The sequence below is a fragment of the Oxyura jamaicensis genome, chromosome 9 (assembly GCF_011077185.1).
Source record: "Oxyura jamaicensis isolate SHBP4307 breed ruddy duck chromosome 9, BPBGC_Ojam_1.0, whole genome shotgun sequence".
In the NCBI taxonomy this organism is placed as follows: domain Eukaryota; kingdom Metazoa; phylum Chordata; class Aves; order Anseriformes; family Anatidae; genus Oxyura; species Oxyura jamaicensis.
This window is the reverse complement of record NC_048901.1, coordinates 11,981,057-12,000,255: the sequence shown is the minus strand read 5'-3', so window position 1 is coordinate 12,000,255 and position 19,199 is coordinate 11,981,057. Positions and strand designations below refer to the sequence as shown.

Below are 19,199 nucleotides of genomic sequence, written 5' to 3'. Positions count from 1 at the left end.
TGTCTTCATGAGAAAATATGTATACTTTATAGTTAATCTGCATAAATGCTTTCATTTGGGAATGGTTCATAATTAAAACAAAGAAACAGAAAGAATAAAAAAGCACTGGGTGTGTATGAGTACAGTTGGAGTGTGCATCAGACCTGCTGGCTCAATTCACCTGGGACCGAGTTGTCCAACAGCTGTCTGCTGTCCCCATTCTGTTCCCAGGCAGGTTTTCTGTTCCTCCTCTGTCAGTTGGTGGGTTTCACTTGGTGGCTCCTGGGAAAGGGGATGGGAAGGAGCAAACTACTACTTTCACAAAAGTTTTCACAAAGGTTCTTGTCAAATTTCTCATTCATGGATGGCAGTGATCTCTTGGAGGGTCACTCAGACATGGTTAAGGAGCCCTATATGCTCTGTGGGTGCGAGACAGGCTTTCTGGACATCTCCAGTAAGTCCAATTATTTGTAGTCATATTAGACCAAGGTCAGATGACATGTATTAGACCCACTACCTTGTAGAGATCAAGACCTCTTGATTTGAAAAGACATTACAATTTCAATTGAAATACACAAAGCCACTCTGCAATGTATTTACACTTAACCCAACCTGATTACTTTGTTTGACTTTCCATACTACACAACAGAAGTCTTTGAATAGTGATTTTTTAAGGTAGCTTTTCTAAAGACATCAAGAATAAGGTCTCTGTTTAAAAATCCATCTTGAAATTTCATGAAGGAGGTAACTTTTTTTGACATCATCCTGTTTGAATTTGTTTCCTTTTCTGTGAAATGAGGCAATAAAAACGGCCACAGTGGCCAGATGGGTCTGTAGTCTGCTCCATTTAGCCCAACATCCTGTGTCAGTCAGTGATCAGTAGATGATGTCCAGAAAGGATAAAAATACACCAACCATATTGTGAGGCTTCTACAGAGTGTGCTGTCAGCTGCCATGAGCTTGTAGTGCAGGGTCCTCAGGCAGATAACTCTTTTCAAATAGGGTTTTCTTTAAATGGGGTTGGTTGTTATCAAGAGCTGGGATGGTGACATCTTCTGACTACCTGCAATATGGCTCCATGAGGAGAGCTGCAGGAGGAATACAGGGTTAAATGAGCAGTTGAATAAAGTGGACTGGGACACTGCTTCTTCTGGCTTTGTCTCATTTATTGTCAAGAGCAAAACATGTAACGTCTCTGAGCACCCTTTCTTTATGTGACTACGGACCTGGGGATGGAATGAAGTGTGGTGTGAAAAGGATATGTTAAAGGATCTCATTTGGTCCAGAAATAGATTTGGAATATTGGGATTCAGAGTCCCTCTGCATCTCTTCAGCACAGTTACTATTCTGGATCATCTAATCTTTTAGGAAAGTAAACATTTCTTCATATACCTCGGATGTGCTTGAATAGCAACTTGCACTTAAGAAAAATACTTTAAAAGCTGCTTATGCTGCTGAAACTTCAGTCTATTAACATTATCTGATATCATCAGTGTATTTCACTGGTAGTTTTGCTGAGCTTCAGTAAAGAACTGTTAAGAGTTTTAACCTCATAGGAATTCAGACTAAAGGCTCTGCAATTACATCTTTTCTTGCCCATCTGTGCACTAATTGAAATGACTATAATTGATTTTTTAAATGTAAACTACAATCCATCTCCTCTCATGTCTTTTTTGTTTATTAGCTTTTGGCAACATTCACTTTTTAATTAGAGTTCCATTAATTAAGAAGTAGAAATAAGGACGTGAAGGAAGTAAACCAGCATAATGGGTACTGATGGATAATTTAAACCCATGGTCCGGTATGTTAGACCCATATCCTACCCAGGTTAGTTCTCCAGTTGAGCTTCTTCAGTTGCCTTCAGGCTTTGTTTTTTTCTAGTTAAATGGATTGTTGCTACCAGGTGAGAGTCTTTCCATTTCATCTTCTTGTTTCCTTCCCATGTCCATTCAGTTTTCTCCACCCATGCTCACTTCCCCCCAGTCTTACTGCCTGCATGGGAGGAGCGCTGTATTTCCTGCCCAGCTGGACACCTCGGGCTAGAAGGCAGGAGTCTTTTACATGACAAGAGATACCTTCCTTGTGACATGAGTCAAAGCATTTGTGATGTGCCTCCATGCTCGTGTTCAGAGGTAGTGGGGATACCTTGGACCTTGGACCTACACGGTGGTGGCAGTGAAGACCGGGGAGCTCCAGTTGCATGTTGTGGCTGTATTGTATCACGCAAATTGCTGGAACTGTGAAATCTCTTAGGCCCTGATGTCACTGGCTGATCATGAGATTTGGCTGATACAGTAAAGTGATGAGTGAAACCTGAAGACTCCATAAGGACTATTCTCCAGTCTTTGATTGTGAAAGATCAGAAGGTTTTTATGACCCTGATTTCAGCTGTCTCCTTCAAAGAAACAATGAAGAAATTTCCTGGGCACATTAAGCCCAGGCAGAGTGTGATATTACAGAGGTTTCAGTTCAGACAGCGGACACAACAGTGAGGTGAGACTTTCATGACCTCTTGCTTTGGCACTGCAAGAATTGGCATCAGCCTGTGCTTTTGGCTGTTGGCAGGATGAGCTGATCCTGGATCAGCTAATCAACAAAGCAGCAGACTGGTGAATTTGGGAGAAGCTCTTGTTGTAACTTGCCACCTTGACTCTAGCCTGGGCAGTGGAGCTGGGATCACGGATGGAGAGAGTGCTGCAGAAAACTCACCCAGGGTTTAATTCTGTACTGACAAAGGAGTCGGAGAACTGGAGTGGCGGTAGTAAAATCTGGCAGATGAGAAATGATAATTGCTGTAAACTATGGTACTACTGGGGACAGAAAAAATTCCCAGACCTCACAACAAAATATCACCAAGAGAAGCAAAATCAATTCATCTTTTCTTATCACAGTCCAATGTCACCTGCAGCAGTTATGGAGAGGCAGCACTTGGGCTGGCAACTGAGTCCTGTCACTTCAAATACAAAACAGAGGAGAGTCAGGAGCTACAAGGTAGGCTGTTGCTTCTAAAGTGACTGGAGAAGAGTGACAGAAAACTAAACAAGGGCACCTGGGACCCGACTGCAAACCATGGGTCTGTTGCTTATACAGAATTCTAACTCTAGACCAAGTTACAGTCCTCCAGGTTATGTACATATTCAAGTATGAAAACCTTTCCTCTGTGGAATGAAGTTATAGTCTGTGAGGCATTACATACTGTGATGTTTGCTTTTTTGTCTTTTGCAAGACTGAAATACTGCAGAAAGGCTTTTAGTGAGGTCTTAACAATTGTGAAAGCAGTGTCTGCACTGTTTCTGGTGTATTGCTGTGTTGGCTGGAGGCTTTTACTAGAAGTTGGCAGAGAAATAGTGCTAGTAACAGGGTTTTGAATTTGTACTAGACAAGGGTGTCTACTGCCTTAAAAAATCCTAGCTACTTATAACCTGTAGGAAAATAATTCATTTCTGTAAGAGCTAAGATTTGTGGAAACCATCATTCCATAGACAGTGTGATTTAGAATATAATATTTGTGCAATGAAGCATCAGATGTATGCAGCTATCTGTAAAGAAAGAGCATAATTAAGAACACATAGGGAAGGGACAGGCCAATGAGCATCATAGATTGGAGTCCATATCTAACTGAGATACCTATGAAATAAGGTTGTCATGTAAGTTCCACTGTAACATATCTATCCACAGTATTCTGCTCCACTTTAGTCTCAGCTTCTTCTATATAGTGTCAGAAGACAGGAGGATCAGCTCCTCCCTCCCTCCCTCCCTCCCTCCCTCCCTCCCTCCCTCCCTCCTTCTTCCCTATCTTTTTCATTAAAAAACATTATTTCAGCAAGGTCTTTGATTCTGACAACCACCCTCTGCTTGATCTCTCTCTGGCAGATACGTGGAACTAGCCATTTGTGTAATGTAATATAATAACAGGGTTGGGAAGAATGGAAACAGTGATAATGCTTCTATAGAAAACTTGATGGAGACAGATCTGAGGAGAGGACAGTTGTTAGCAGAAGTGACAGTAAAATAAAAGAAGCCAAGGCACAGTCCATGTGGAACTGGGCACCGCGCTGATGCAAGCTGAAGCAGTCTTTCTTTAAAACCCAAGAGGAAATAGGATTTGTGCACGGTTTTAAGCAGTATCTCACTGTGCTGTTTGTTTTGTCATTTCTGAATTCCATGCTGTGAGCTGAACAGGCAAGCTGCATCCCCTTGCAGCTGCCCTGTCTTCCCCAAGGCAATTATCTGTGATAAGCTACCATAATGTAATTAAATGTTTAGGCTGGCCTGAACAATTGAATATTGTACCTCTAACACAACCATGATATAATAATGCCTGTTGTTAGTACTATTACTGACAGGTAATGAAAAAATGATTGCATGCTCAGCATTGAACCAAGTGAAAAGGCTGAGTAAAGAGAAATGAACTGTACTGAGAAATACTCTGACCTGGAACAATGGCAGTAGGATCTTGAAAGACTTGAAAATGTACGATTTGCATCTTTTTGTTTCCTTTTAAATGTCACTTGATCTTTGTGGTTAAGAGCAAAGTTGAGGTCTGTTTTGTTAACTGAAGTTTACAGCTTTTTGGATGTTCATGAAGTCTGTGTGCCATTTTCCTTGAAATGGTCTTAAGATGCTATCAAATGAGACACGACTTTTCAAGTTGTTTTTTTTTTTTTTTTTTTTGGCCTGGTGATGATTCTGAATTAGTGCTGTGCCAAGCAAAATCATCAGGGAGGAGGCTCTAGTTACTGCATTCCTGATTCTTCAGCGCTGAAACCTGGATTTTGGCTTAAGCAGAACACCTCTGTGGTTGAATGGCTAAGCTTCCAAATCTTTCTATGTGTTAAAGTTAGTGCTGGATAGGTGAGGGATTGTGGTATGGACTGAGTGATTGTATCTTGGTCACCTGTGGCTGTGTATTCCCTGTGACATGAAGTGGCTTTTTGCGAACATGCAGCTTGGAATACAGGGCAGCTGGGGAGCCTTGGGAACAGTTGAGGAAGGAAAGACTTGATAGAACCACACCCGGCCCTGCTTTTGGCTCACAGTTCTGCTGCCCTGGATACTCTTCTGCAATACCTCTCTCTTTTCTGCACATTGCCCAGTTTGAGAAATTGGGTGTGATGAATTAGTGTAGTTTGTCTCACCTCCTCGAGTCCTATCTCTAACCTTACAGTGCTGAAAACCAAATCCTTTTCACTGAGCTAATGAGTAACATGTACATGAAGATAACACTTTTCTGGGTAGCGTTTCTATTCAGTTTCTATTCTTTCCACTAAAAACAACAACAAACAACAACAACAGTGCCTAAAGGCACCTAAAATTTAAGGAAACCAAAATAAACACTTCAGCTGCGATCCTAGAATCTCCCTTAGTAATAAATAGGTATGATGGACCAAGGAGCAGACATAAAATTTGTGATTTTAGTCAGGGATATATAATTCTCTCTGCTGGTGGAAGAGAGCTGCCATACTATCCATTCTCCCAGGAGATAAAGGCAAAACTCAGATTGTAGGGCAGATGTGCCAAAACAGAGTTCTGCTGTGCTAAAGGACCTAAGATACTGACAACAATTTCTATCCCTTCTTCTGTCTTTGCCATATTGCAGTTTTGAGGCATGATTGAAAAAACAAAGTTGTAAGGGTTGGGTGGAACATGCCATTTTGCAGTGTGAGATCTTTTGTAGGCTAAGCAGTAGGGCTGGTTCTTACAGTCTTTTCTTGCATGTCATGCTTTCTAGACCTCTCCTCTCTTCAGTGGACATTCTTGGGCCATTCCTGAGCTCTGCAACTAATATGTGGTTACCTACAGTTGCAGGGCAGCCCCGGTTACTGTAGGTCTGAATTGCTAAAGGAGTCTTTGCATATGACTGCTCTACTGTGTCACTTCAGTGTTACAATGGCGTATTCCCCTGGGCCTGTGTATCACAGTAAAATAACAGAATGATCATCTGCAAATTAGTAATTATTGAATTAAAGGGCCATGAGAAGCCAAAATAGGTATGCAGTTAAATACAGTTTTCACATTGTATTATCTCTCTACATTACCACTGTTCTTTCAATCTTTGCCAATAGTTTATTCAGCCAGGATCATTCTTGTTCTTTTGACTACTGCCAGTTGTTCTGCATATGCTGATGTAGGACACATATCAAGCCTCTTCTGAAGGGCTACAACTGAGGCCTCTCCCTTGTCAAGAGGAAGTTTCCCATGCCACTGTAATTACTGTTTCTATTGTTTAAGCCATGTGTAATGTTGGGAATGTCAGAAAATCCCTTGAAGCCATTGACGTGAATGAGACAGGAGTCTTGTGGCAAAAGTTCAGTTGATAGTTATACTAATTCATGCATGTAGTGAGATAGTATAAATTATCAAAGTCAAATGACATCAAATTAAGTCATCACTGTGATAAAAGGTTTCTGAGAATGGGCAGGATCTCACAGGATGTCAAGAGAAAGGGGCATTTTGGTCATACAGAATCATACAACCCTTGTGGATCTGGAAAAATAAGGCAGGGCTGATGTGACCTCAATTCATCTCATGAATCAGGAGATTTCATTCTCCTGTGTATAGTCACTTAAGCTTGTATTTACAAATAGAGTTCTGAGGTAGGGAGGTGTTACCATTGTTTTACAGAGGTGAAATCAGATACCCAAGGTCAAAGGAGAAGTAAGGCATTATGCTGGATACTGAGCAGCTACTCCAAAAAAAGGCACTTGAGTCATTTCCTGACCCAAGACCTGAAATGCCTGTGCCCACATGCTGTAGCATGCAGTACACCTCAGCTTCAGTCCATCTGAAACCATGGCAAATATTCAACAGCAAAGGCTTGCTTTGCTCCTCTCACTGTGCCATGTGGACGTAGAAAAGGTTTGAGTTTGAGTAGGAGCAGTGCCCCCTGATCACACGTTTTAGCTGCAGATAAGGCCTAGAGCAGATGTAGTTTCATTGCCTCCAGTGAAGTGTGCTAGGCACATTTTAGTTCTGTCAGCCCTGTGAGTACATGGCTGATACGTACACATCCCTTTTAGTCATGTCTCTTTCCTTGTTGCCCTTGAAATTTTCTTCTCTGTTTATGTAGGAGTCTGTATGAGAAGGCCTCAAGCCTCAGAGAGGCATTAGACTCAACTGAGAAATGAAAAGTTAAAAATAATGAGCTAAGATGGTTGAATTCCTGGCTCTGGAGCAGATGCCCTGGTATGTCCTGAGAGTGTAATTAACTCAGAATCTATAAAATGAAGACAGTACTTCCTCCCCATCCCTATTTCCCTCCCTTTATCTTAGTTATAAGCACTGTGAGGCATAGACTCTCAGCATGTTTATCTAGCACTTAACTCAGTTAGGTCATGGGCTTTGTAGCATCCAGGAACACAGCAGCAAAACATGTCAGACGAAGGGGGTTTGGTGTGATAATATTACAACAGGCCTGATCAAAAGGAGTAGCATGACAACAGAAATACTAGTTCAAAAGCAAAACAATGTAATTAAGAGGGAAATGTAGTGGCTGAGTGAAATGGGAAATCTCTGATGGAGTTTCCATCATGAGGAGGTCAAGACAGACGAGGAGATCAAGAAATGCAGGACTTTGTATCAACAGATGAGGAGATCAAGAAATGCAGGACTTTGTATCAATCATTGCCTTGTGTCTCAGGTTTCACAAAGGCTCTTTCCATCAAAGTGCTCTTTTAATTAACAGCCTGATTTATAACTGTCTGCAGACTGATTTTCTTGATTAAACAAAGAAAACCTAAGTTTCTGAAAGTGGGGTGAGTGATTAGATTAATTTATAAGACAAACAAGCCATGTATCTCATCACTTTGCACTTGACCTCCAACTTCATTGCTTGGGCACTGACTTGCTGGTCATTGAGAAAACATTATCTGATACCTTGTGGCTACATGTGCACACATACACTTAGGATTTTTTGGACCACACTTTATATTTAATGGAGTCCTTTTTCAGTAGCTTTCTTCTTCAGAGGAGATTGCTCTGTCTTTAAAATATTTGCTGTCTTTCTACTCCTCAAATTCAGCATCACTTGTATAATTTCTCAGTGGCACTCAAGAAAACAGAAAGGCTTCAAAAAATAAAAAATAGTAAATATGTTTAAATGTTTAAATGTACTCTCAAAAAAAAAAAAAATAGAGTGATTGCAGCAAGTTTACAGAAGGAAGTTACAGAAGTACAAGCCAGCACAGCACACACTGCTTGGTCTGCTAGACCAGAAGTCTCCATTTTTTTTCACCAAGAATCCTAAAGTTCCTACTCTGCAAACTGTTCAAGCATGTTCTTAAATGCTCTGAAGTAAAAATAACTGTGCTGTGTTCATTTAACAGGGAACAGGAGGCCACGATCCCCTTTTCAAGAGTATAAAAGTTTCCATTAGTAGAAGGGTGTTAGTACTTGGAAGCTGTCTGGCCACACAGCTCAAGAGTTCAGCATGAGCTCTGTCTTTGGAGAAGGATTCACATAACTTTTGGGCAGGATTTTTGGTCTGTACAGAGCTAAGTGTTGCTTCTACCCAAGAGCTTAAACCTCATGCAAGAGCATCTATCCTTCGAGAAAGGTTAATGGTAAAATTTAGATAAAAGCAGGTGTAGGTGTAGATGTAGATGTGAATATAGCACATCTTTTTTTTTTCCTTCTGAGACAGTTCCGAGCCCTTTTCTGTTTAAAGAAATGGAGGGAGGATGGTAGAATATTATCTTGGTGTTGTAAGGCAAGCAAAAAATACCCATTTCATGGAAAGATAATCAAATCTAGCAAGGTAGGCCTTCCACGTGTTGAAGGCAGACGTACAATGAAGCAGTGTTTTCCCTTTCACATTAGCCAGCAGAGGGAGTATTGCAACGCTATGAAAGTAGATTCAAAGTGCAGGGAAGCTGCTTTTGAGTGAATTTTTTGCTGTTCATGTTCCAAATTTTATTTGTCCTAGTATATTGTTTGATTAACCAATAATTTTTAAATATATTTTAGAACGGTTACATTATTAATTATTGATAGATTTTATTTTACATTTCAAGAGTGAACCTATGTAGTTAGTGCTTTTGCTAAAATCCAGGATTTCTTTAGACGCAAACAGGCTGTCAGTTTTGAATGTACTTGTGAGAATATATCTACAAATATTTTCTTAATAGTTGTCTCTGATATTGCTCAATAAAAATGTACTTCTGGCGCAAACTGCAGTTCTTGCATATTATCTTCTACTTTTACTTCAGTAAATCTTAATGCCTCTTTGCTGCCTCATCATTTCATCTGCTGTGCAGCCCTCTGGCTGAAGCTAAAGCAGTTCTCAATGATTTGTTGGCGAGATGCTTGACCTGCAGCACAGTAAGAGACTGGAATGGAGCTTGCATTTATTAAAGAGAGTATGTCTTTCTTTGCGCAAGCTGAGTCTGACCAGGCTCTTTATTGCAGCCTCTAGATGGCACCCAGACGATGCAGTTAGTAGAAACTACTACTACACCTTAGCCAACATGTTTTGGCCAAGATTTCTGCTAAGCAGTATGCGGTAGTAGAAGTGTTAATGTCAAAGCAGGGAGATAATAGTCTTGGCTTTGGGTTACAACAGTGTTTTCATGTTGGAACTGGCTTGCTGAAGGAAATCAGAGAAGCTGTGTGGAGTGCAGCAGGCCACCTGCTTCTGGCATTTTTTGCTGACATAGTCCTCTACTAACCAGGTATCATTGAGACAACATCATGGCAGGGTCCGGATTTACCTCTGGAGCCAGGTTGCTGGGCTGTAATGTTGAAGCACTCACTGAACAGAAGTGGAATGCTGCCACTCAAGCTGACAGGAGGGGAAACGTACTGAGTTTTTGCCAACTGCTGTTAAAATATTTTGATACTCCACTGGTTCTGCACAATTTTGTGGCCTTTGCTTGCAACCCCATCTCCCTCTTGCCTTCATCTAGCACTACCACCTTGAGCGGTGATAGCTACCAGAGCGTTATGCAATTCCTTGCATAGTCCTACTGATTTTGGAATTGCTTAGCTTTTTGGAGGCTTTCTAGTGGAGGCACTAAATAAAACTGGAGCAGGACACTTACACAGAGGACATCTGAATGTTGTTTCCTTGTGCCACTGTTAAAGTAGTGCAAGTTCTCACAAGTACTGGCTTTGAGATTTCCTTTTTCAGCAAAAAGTAAGTGCATTGTTTGGGAGAAATAAGAAGCTCCCACCTCCCTTGCAGAAGAGGGAGATGTGTTGTTTTAGTGACTTTATGAATCACACAGAATCACAGTGTGGTTGAGGTTGGAAGGGACCTCTGGAGATCATCCTGTCCAACCCCCCTGCTCAAGCAGGGTCACCCAGAGCATGTTACACAGGATGGCATCTAGGCAGGTTTTGAATATCTCCAGAGAAGGAGACTCCACAATGTCTCTGGGCAGCCTGTATCAGTGCTCTGTCACCTGAACCATAAAGAAGTTCTCCCTCATATGATGATGAAACCTCCTATGGTTCAATTTATATCCAATTACCCCTTGTCCTATCTCTGGCCACCACTGAGAATGGTTTGGCCCCATCCTCTTTACATGGTCCCTTCAGGTATTTGTAGAGATTGATGAGAGAGAGGTCTTCACACCTGAAGGTTACAAGTTCCAACCTTCTTTAAGTGACTTTAAGTTGACAAGATTATATATGGCTGCATCCAATATATTAAGACAGATCGGTAACTTAAATTTCACCCTGTGTTCTTGGCACTTTCAAAGACGGTGAAAGAGGGGCAAGAGAGATGCAGTCAGGGACAGCATTTCTTTGGTTTGTCTATTGTCTGTGACATGCAAAAGGCTTTCTAAGATGTTAGATAGGAACCACTTCCTCTAAAACAGAGGAAACTAGAATGTTTCCTCATTTCCCACAAGGTTTAGAGGCAGTTGTGGAACCTCTGCTTTAATTGCGTAATTGTGTGTAATACACATAAATAAAAAATGAATTTGGAGGGGATGGTGATGGTCACAGTCTGAATATCCTGACATTGCTGTGTTTGGAATGGTAGGTAGACTGTAAGAGATCTGTGCCCTATTTATGTTTTTTAAATGTAATTCATAATTATCCTTGGGGACAGTTGGGCATCTTCATTACTTTGTTCCTACTTGCCTGAACAGTTTTTATCTTAGTTTATTGCCATCTGTAAATTTGTGCTCAGCACACTGTTGGAGAGGCAGTGCTGTTACTGCTGAACAGCTGCTGCTGTACTCACTGCTGTGTGAGCCAACTGCTCACGGTTTGTGCTGTTCAATCATTACGTGAAATGCTAGTCTGTGCTGCCTTAATGCTGCTCATATATGTCCTGGTGGTAGTGGGATTTCACTTTACTCAAGGACCTCCATTATGTGTATCCCTGACTGCATAAAGGACATGTTGCTCTATTGGTTTCGTGACTCATGCTGCAGTTATGCTGCAATTTGGTCAGGTTTAGTTGTGTAGACTTGGAAGCATTGAATCCTGCCCTCCCTCCTCCATTCAGTTAATATTTTCCTTCTTCTGCCAAGAGAAAATACCAATCTTCTCACTGAGGCTTATCAGAGATGTCTTGAGTGTTCAAAATTGGATGAGAGAGAAAAAAAAAATACATTTTTTTTTTTCTTTTTCCAGAGCTGACAGAGACCTCCCTTCTCTCTCCAATTTTTTATGTTTCAAATCTATTCTGTTTCCTTGGCTTACCACAACTCCCACTTGGAAATAACCCTATTTTCCTAATGACTTACCTTTTCCAATTTACCCTGCGTGTTTCAGATTCTATAATTGTAAACTCTGTGACATACCCTTTGCTGTGACTTGGAATTTGACTTCACACTATCCCATGGTGTGACAAAGACGTTTCCTAATGTTGATAGTATGGTTTTGATCTTTTTGCTTTCAGTCACTGATTTGGATGTGCTCTGATATCTGAAATATATAGTGCTCCTGGTATAAGCCTTCTGCAAAATGACATCAAAGACTTCTTTCGCCTTTGGTTCAGGCTTTGGTATGGGTAGTACCCAGTTATCCAAGTGCAAAACCATTCTGTATATATTTGTTACATTTGTGTAATTTGGACGATGACGATCACTTCTCTGTTTTATGGCATAAACTGCCTCCTTAGATTTGAAGATGGATCAGTTAGAGCTCTTAGATCTACTGGCAAGGGATGATTTCCATTTGACTTATCTGAATGTGAAATGTGTCTTGGTAGTGGGCTATGAAAGCTGTAGCCAAAAGTTAAATATTGGCCTCTACATAAATATTAAAATGAAAAAGCATTAATTAAGAAGCCGTAAGAAAGAAAAACTAAGAAATATGAAGACCTCAGGACCATCAATAAGTAAAATGTCAAGTATAACTTACAAAGATATCAGTGTGTGTTAAATCCATTGTGTTCTAAAGTTCCTTTTCTAATAAATCATTGTTAAGTAATTCTTTGCTGTTTATTCATAGACCCCAGAGCCAGTTGACAACTACATCAGTGAAGGAGAGTTTGAAGATGATCTGAGTTCTTCTACCCCAAGCACAATAGAGTTGGAGATACGAGGATCCAGCCAAGACACAGATGAAGATTATTTTGAGACCCTGTCACATCAGAGTGGATCTTTGTCAGATGCAAAAACTGAGCCTTATGAGAGTGCATCAGAGACAGAATCTGTTGCCAGTGATGTAACTGGAGAAACTTGTTTGGATTCAAACTGTCTTTTTACAGAAAAAACAAATCTGTGCTGTAGTCTTCCTAAAGCAAAGGCAGAAGCAACTTTCCATGAACTTAAGTGCTCAAGGCGAACAGAATTTAGCTGGCAGGTGCAGTTAGAAGAGTCTTCCAAGACAAAAATAGCACGAAGGAAACATGAATTACAAACTACAGAGTCAAAAGGTGAAGTGGGTGTTGAAGGTCTTACATTAACTAGCAGTATTTCCAACACAGAGAACCAAGTGAATGAAGAGGGCATTTTATCACAGACAGACAGAAAGTTTGTAGTGGAATTGCAGAATAAAACAGATTTTGAAAGCACTGAATTGCAGTCCTGTCCCAGTTCCTTACCTACAGAAGCTGCTGTTACAAGACAGGAAGAACAACCTGCAGTATTAAGCATTGCTTGTTTCAAAGCTAACTCAGGAAGTTTGATTTTTCCTGAGGTACAACAACTTTCCTTTCAGTCAGATGCAGCATCAACCTGTAGTTTGCCTAATCTTCATTTTGAAACAAATGGACCTTACCGTGAAAGTTACACTGAGATATCTGACTATAGATGTCGACTAGATTCCATGTCCAGTATAAAATGCAACAGGAATAACTCAGCTGACAGTGAGAAAACTACAGGTAACAGGATAAAACATGGAAGTACAGAAACCATGCTGACATCACATTCATTCTTCTACCAGCGCCACTTCAAACCAAAATCTCCTCCATGTGGGTCACTACATACAAGGTCAGAGGTTACAGGAAGTAAAACATGGCACAGTGTGCCTGAAAATATCAGTGCTCAACGAAAGGCAGAATATTTTGGGAACTGTATTCATCCAACAGACAAATTTAGCTGGTCATGTTCCAGAATACATCATCAAGGGCTTGATTTTGAATACGCTTGGAAAAACTTAGCAAGGGTACCGGTTGGCCCTGATAAGGCAATAAAAGTAGAGGGCAAATTTGACATAAAACAATTCCTTCTTAATACTGACATAGGCTTGAATGAGGGTCAGCTTTCTCAACCAGCAGGTTCCTCCCAGTGTGTTGATTTTTATTTGCACTCTAAACCAGAGGCATGTGGCCTTAGCCCAGAAGCAGGAAATACATGTGCTGGTAGCTTACCTTCAAACCAGACAGATGCATGTGAGTGTAATCCAAAAACAAAGGAGACATCATCTGCCCTGGACTGTGAACCAATGATCATAAATGCTGAAGAACTTCTAAAAAGTACTCAGTACAATGCTGAAAGAGGTCTGGAAGCAGATCAATTCCCTTGTGATACTAATGTTGAATTTGACAATTTTGACACTGAAAACCTAGCAGCTTGTTGTGTACGTTTTCCTGCTGTTGTGGAAAACAGAGATTGTAATTGTTCTGTAAACTGTGTTTCCTCTAGTAGAACGCAGAATAAAAGTTTGAAGGAAAATGTCCTGGAATCTGAACTGTCACAGATGGAAGTCATGGCAGGAGGAAGACAAGTAGACAATCCTTCTAACCTTGACTTTGGTTGGAAAGTCCCGGAAACTGCGTTACCAGGTGGCAGTAACACAGAGGCAGAGCACAAAGATTCAGTGCATCAAAATACAAATTGCAAAACTGGTGCCTTAAGGAGTCAGTCTGAACTAGTAGCAAATCAACATCCTATTCATCAAGGAAAGGATGAGGACAATTTCTTTGCTGTGGAAATGACTCCCAGATCAGATCATGTAAGCCAGGAAAGGCACTTAATGAAGCTTCCAGAGCAAAAGCCTGCCCTGGTTATAATATCTGTGGAACAGAAAGGATTACAGTCCAAGACACTGACTGATGACCTTCATACTGAAAGGGTAACTGGAACACTGAGAAACATAGTGAGCAAGGACTCAGTGTCTCCTCATACTTCCAGCAAAGATCATGATGAGCCAGAGAGAGTTCTGAGTGAGTGCTGTAGCTGTGAAGAACAAATTTTGGCCACCCACACCTTTCTTGGCAGTGCAGAGCTACTCCCCACTGGGGATACGGCTGAAGGAAAAACAGAAATTTCACAAGAGCAAAGCAAGAAAACAGTTTCATCCTTAGTGCTCACCTGTAGTAATTCAACAGTAACAAGTAAGAAGGTAGAATTCAGCAGTGTTTGTGCTCCACTGGGCAATGATGTACTTGCTGCAGAAAATACAGCAGATAAATGTGAAGAAGTGCTCTCAAAATCACATAGTAGATGTGGTATTAAGATCTTTGAGACTGAGGCACACAGAACAAAGGCTGATTTTGCATTAGAGACAGAAGAGTTCAGAAAGCCGTGGGCTGAAGCAAAAAATGACCAGGTCACTAAGGAAGAGGAATTCAAAGCACATCAGGGCAGAGAGGAAGAAGGTTATGTAACTAGAGCAGTAGCAGTGGAAATGTGCAGCATAAGCAATTTGTGTCAGGGAGATGGTGCTTATGATGATCTTCAAGGACCCAGCATCATCACCTCTGAACAAGCAGCAGGCAGGGAAGGAGCTGAAGGCTGTAATGGTTCAAAGGAACAAATAGGTATTTTTGAAGAACCTTCTCCTAGGGAAGAAAAGGAAGCCTCTCCTGCAGAAAACACAGCTACCTCTAGCAAAAACAGTGCATTGAATCTAGATGTCTGTGATGTCTTTAACTATTCTGTGAAGAGAGAGACCCACAATGCTTGTGTGAGTGGCCTAGATAATATAAGTACATGCAGCACTAACAGCGAGGAAATGGATGAGAACTCATTCCACGGCCTGGGAAGTAACAGCAGTCTCCATAAAGCTGTGCAAAAGCCAACAAAGAATGGGAATAGCGGGAAAGCTTCCAGGTTTTTGGTTTTCTCAAAAATGACATCTTTCAGGAAAACTAAGCCTGCCACAGCAGAAAATCATGGAAGCAGTAGCTTCTTTAGCAGCAAGGCAAAGACAGAAGAATTGGATGTTGGGAAAGAAGATGAAGACACTGAAAGTTTACAGTCTTTCAAAAGTTGTTCATCTGGTTCTGCCTTCCACAGGAAGGAAAGCTATGCCTCTGAGTACTCTGACGATGATGATTTATTCTATGAGAGGCCTGCAGGATTATTCAATAGAATGAGCCTGAGGAAGGCTTCTGGCTCTGGTCGGATACTGATGGAAGATACAGATGCAAATTCAACTTCTCTCACACTGGCTGCTGTCAGATATGCAGATGGACTAGTTTCAGGTTCATCTGAAAGCAATGACAGTGAACCAGTGGAATACCCTGGGATTAGAAAGTCCTTCCCTGAAAATGAATACAAAAGAAACAAAAATCCAGAGGGCAAGAGGTTCAGGGCAAGGTTGGCCTTGGCACACAAATCACTCTCAAGCTTATTTGAATCCAAATCTCTAGAAAAAGAAAACACTGAGCAAAGTTCGAAAGTATCACTGAAAAATGAAAAGGAGAAAGCCAAACTTCGCCAGAGCGCCTGGAAAGCTTTTCTAAAAAGCAAGGAGGCAGATGGACTAAAAAGGCCTGTCCTGGCAAATTTATCACCAACGCAGGAGAGTGTTAACACAACTAGAGGCCAACTGATGAGAACAACATCGGTAGAGCAGCAGGACAATTCCAATGGGCACACATTTTTTAAAACAGAAGCATCTAATGGTTCATCAACAGACACCAACTATTTTGACACCTCTGTGGAACCTGTTGATGTTTCTTCACCTGCAGATAGGTGGAGAAAACGAACACTGTCCCATGACTTGGGCGTCAGATGCTCACAAAGTTCAGACTGTGATGAACACCAGGATGCCCTGGGCAACAATTTAAATACTTCTCTAGAGGAATACTGGATGAAATCTCCATTTAGTCCCACTGACATGCAGTTACCATTTAGTCAGTCAAGTCCATCATGTCCCCAGCTCTCAAATTCTGAAGGTAAAGATATGCCCTGTAGGCCCATGAGCCCCAAACCACAGAGTCCACGATCTGCTTCTCAACGAAAGAGCTTCCGATACCCCGGAAGAATATGTGCCACATCAATGATCTCTCTTGGGAACAGCTCTGCAGCTGACAGCAGTTTGGAGGCTCCTGAGAGACCGAAGACGCTGAAACCCAGAGGTAGTCTCTTACTTTCAGTACACTCATTGGACAACGAATACCAGAAGGATGACAGTGGGATAAGCAGTCAATCCCAGATCAGCTTAAACACAGCTTCTTCCATTAGTGACATTCTCAGAGATGAGGTGAGTTGTTGTCTGGGAATGATCAGGTGGTGTTTTGTCTTTTGTTTTAATGTGGTTTATGAGTTCTAGTGAAACTCTTCAATGGCTGAGTGAACACCTTGGTTAGATTGGTGCATAAATATTCCTCTTTGTCTAAGGTAGGTGGCACTACTTAGTCTTTGAATTTCTGCTTCTGTTCAAGACTATGTAAATTGATGCTCTCTTTTAGGAAGGATTTATAACAGAAATCTAAATGAATAGAGTCATCACAACACTGTTAATGCATAATGTTCCTCAGAAAGGCTATGTAGGTTCCACCATGTGTTTAGCTGGATTTTACCCCTGTGGGATAAGGTAGAATCAAGCCTTGTGACTAGTGTATAGCAAATAAGTTTTTCAAAGTGAGTGGCAATGTAGAAATCAATTTCCATTGCTAGCAGTCACTTTTTAAGAAGACAAAAACTTTTTTTTCTTTAGAGAGTGAGCAGCTGTCTTTCAGAGTACCACAAGCCTTTTGCAGTCACCATAACTACCCTTTCCCTTTAAGTGCCACTAGGAATCATGTTCTGCCTGTTCTACAGCAAATGGGAAAAAAATATGGACTCTGTCTGGCTCTCCTTTGGATGCTGCATTATATTCTAATCCTGGTAACATATTAATTTCCTTGTGATAGGCCAGTTCTCACTGAAAAGAGTATGTCTTCAATAGAGATTTCTCAGTTGCTTCAGGCCTTTTTAAAAGCAGAGACTTCCTCTTGTAATCCCAGACAGGATTTTCTCAATTGTAAGTGGCCTGGATATTAGGAATCTCTTTTGTTGACTAAGCACAAACCACCAGAGTGACTGAGATTGATCTGTTAGCTGAGATCCCAGAACCTGGATCAGTCATGCTACTTTTTTAATATTGCTGATGATGAGCTTTGACATTAGGAAGTAGGCGACATTATTTTGTTGAGTAGATTTTCAATGGCATTCAAGAAAGGGTATGAGATTTTCAGTCTCTTGCCACACCCCAGCCAGACAGTTTTCAGAGAGTTCATGAATCTGGAACTGCTTGATCAATTCTGCACCTGAGGGCTGGTTGTATTCAACTCTAACGAGCCATTGCACAGCTTTTGCTGAAGATGCTGCCCTTTGTCTCTCACATCCCAGGTTATATTAAATGTGTAAGATACCCTTCAAAATGGTCTTACCCTATACTTTCTCCTACTTGATGTTTTGTGTAAAACAAACAGAAAAAGATTGGTTGAAAAAGACATCAGGAGGTCATCAAATCCCATCTCCTTCTCTAGACAGGAACAGTAGCAACAACAGATAGATAAAACCAAGACTTTGTCTGACCAAGTCTTAAAAATATCTAATGCTGGAAATTTTACTCTCTCTGGGAAAGGATCCTGATGAAAATTTTCTTCCTATTTCCCAACCAGGATTTTCCAAACTACAATTTCTAGGTTTTGTCTTGTTAGATTATTTGACATTATGAAAGTGTTTGGATCTATTATCCAGGTAACTACAAAATTAATGTAGACTGCTCTTATATTGTCTTTAGTGGTCCCTTATCAGCTTGAATAAAACCAGTTCCCTCAACCACTCCTCACATATTCCCAGTGAAAGTTTTTTACTTGATTGCTTGGGTTTTCCTTTTTAGCTTATGCTGTCTGGATTCTAAAGAAGCAAGTGGGTGGCGATTTGAGCAGTGAGGGCTGTAGTACTGGAATTGCTGTGGGCAGAAGGGGAAGAGAATTTGCTTTATTCCCTTCTGTCCACTCTACTTGAAAATCTTTTATTTTCATGGGTATCAAACTAACTTACAAACTTAACACCACATTCTGAAGAGACCTGCAGCTTTACAGCAGCCTAGCAAAATACAAGATACTCAGAGTATGGAAGATACTCTTAAAACATTGCCAAGAGATGAAGCCTGTCAGAGGATGAATAAAATCATCAGCCTGTAAATTGTAGCTCAAAAGAGCACCTAGAAAAGAATGGAGAGATGCGGCATGCATAAAGCCTTTGAAAGGCAAGCCCACATTCTGGAATGTAGCCATTAGGAGCAAATGAATAATTAGTTAAATTGATTGCTAGATTACAGAATTTAAAGAAAACTGTGAAAAATTTAAATGATATCTAAGCCATATAGAAACAGTTTAATTTTACTGATTCTTCTGGAGGCTGTATAATACGGTATCTCAAAATGGATAAATGTAGCTGGAGCCTAGAAATTGAAGTAAATGTCCCAACATCTAATCTATTCAAGCAGATAGGGGGTTTGTTTATTTCCATTTTCATGACATTGTGAAATTAAGTAGAACTGCATTCTGTTCCGTGGCCCATGGGTTTTGGTAATTGAAGCTGTTTTTTTCAGGTGTCTCTGGAAAATACAGCAGAGACAATTAAATCTATGTTGAA

General features: G+C 40.8%; 1 protein-coding gene across 1 annotated transcript in view; it reads left to right on the top strand.

Moving 5' to 3' along the window:
- ARHGEF4 (Rho guanine nucleotide exchange factor 4) overlaps positions 1-19,199 on the top strand; it is a 199,582-nt gene that overhangs the window by 70,244 nt on the left and 110,139 nt on the right. Inside the window, 1 exon segment of the mRNA XM_035334173.1 lies at positions 12,388-16,812. Within this exon segment, the coding sequence (XP_035190064.1) occupies positions 12,388-16,812 (4,425 nt within the window).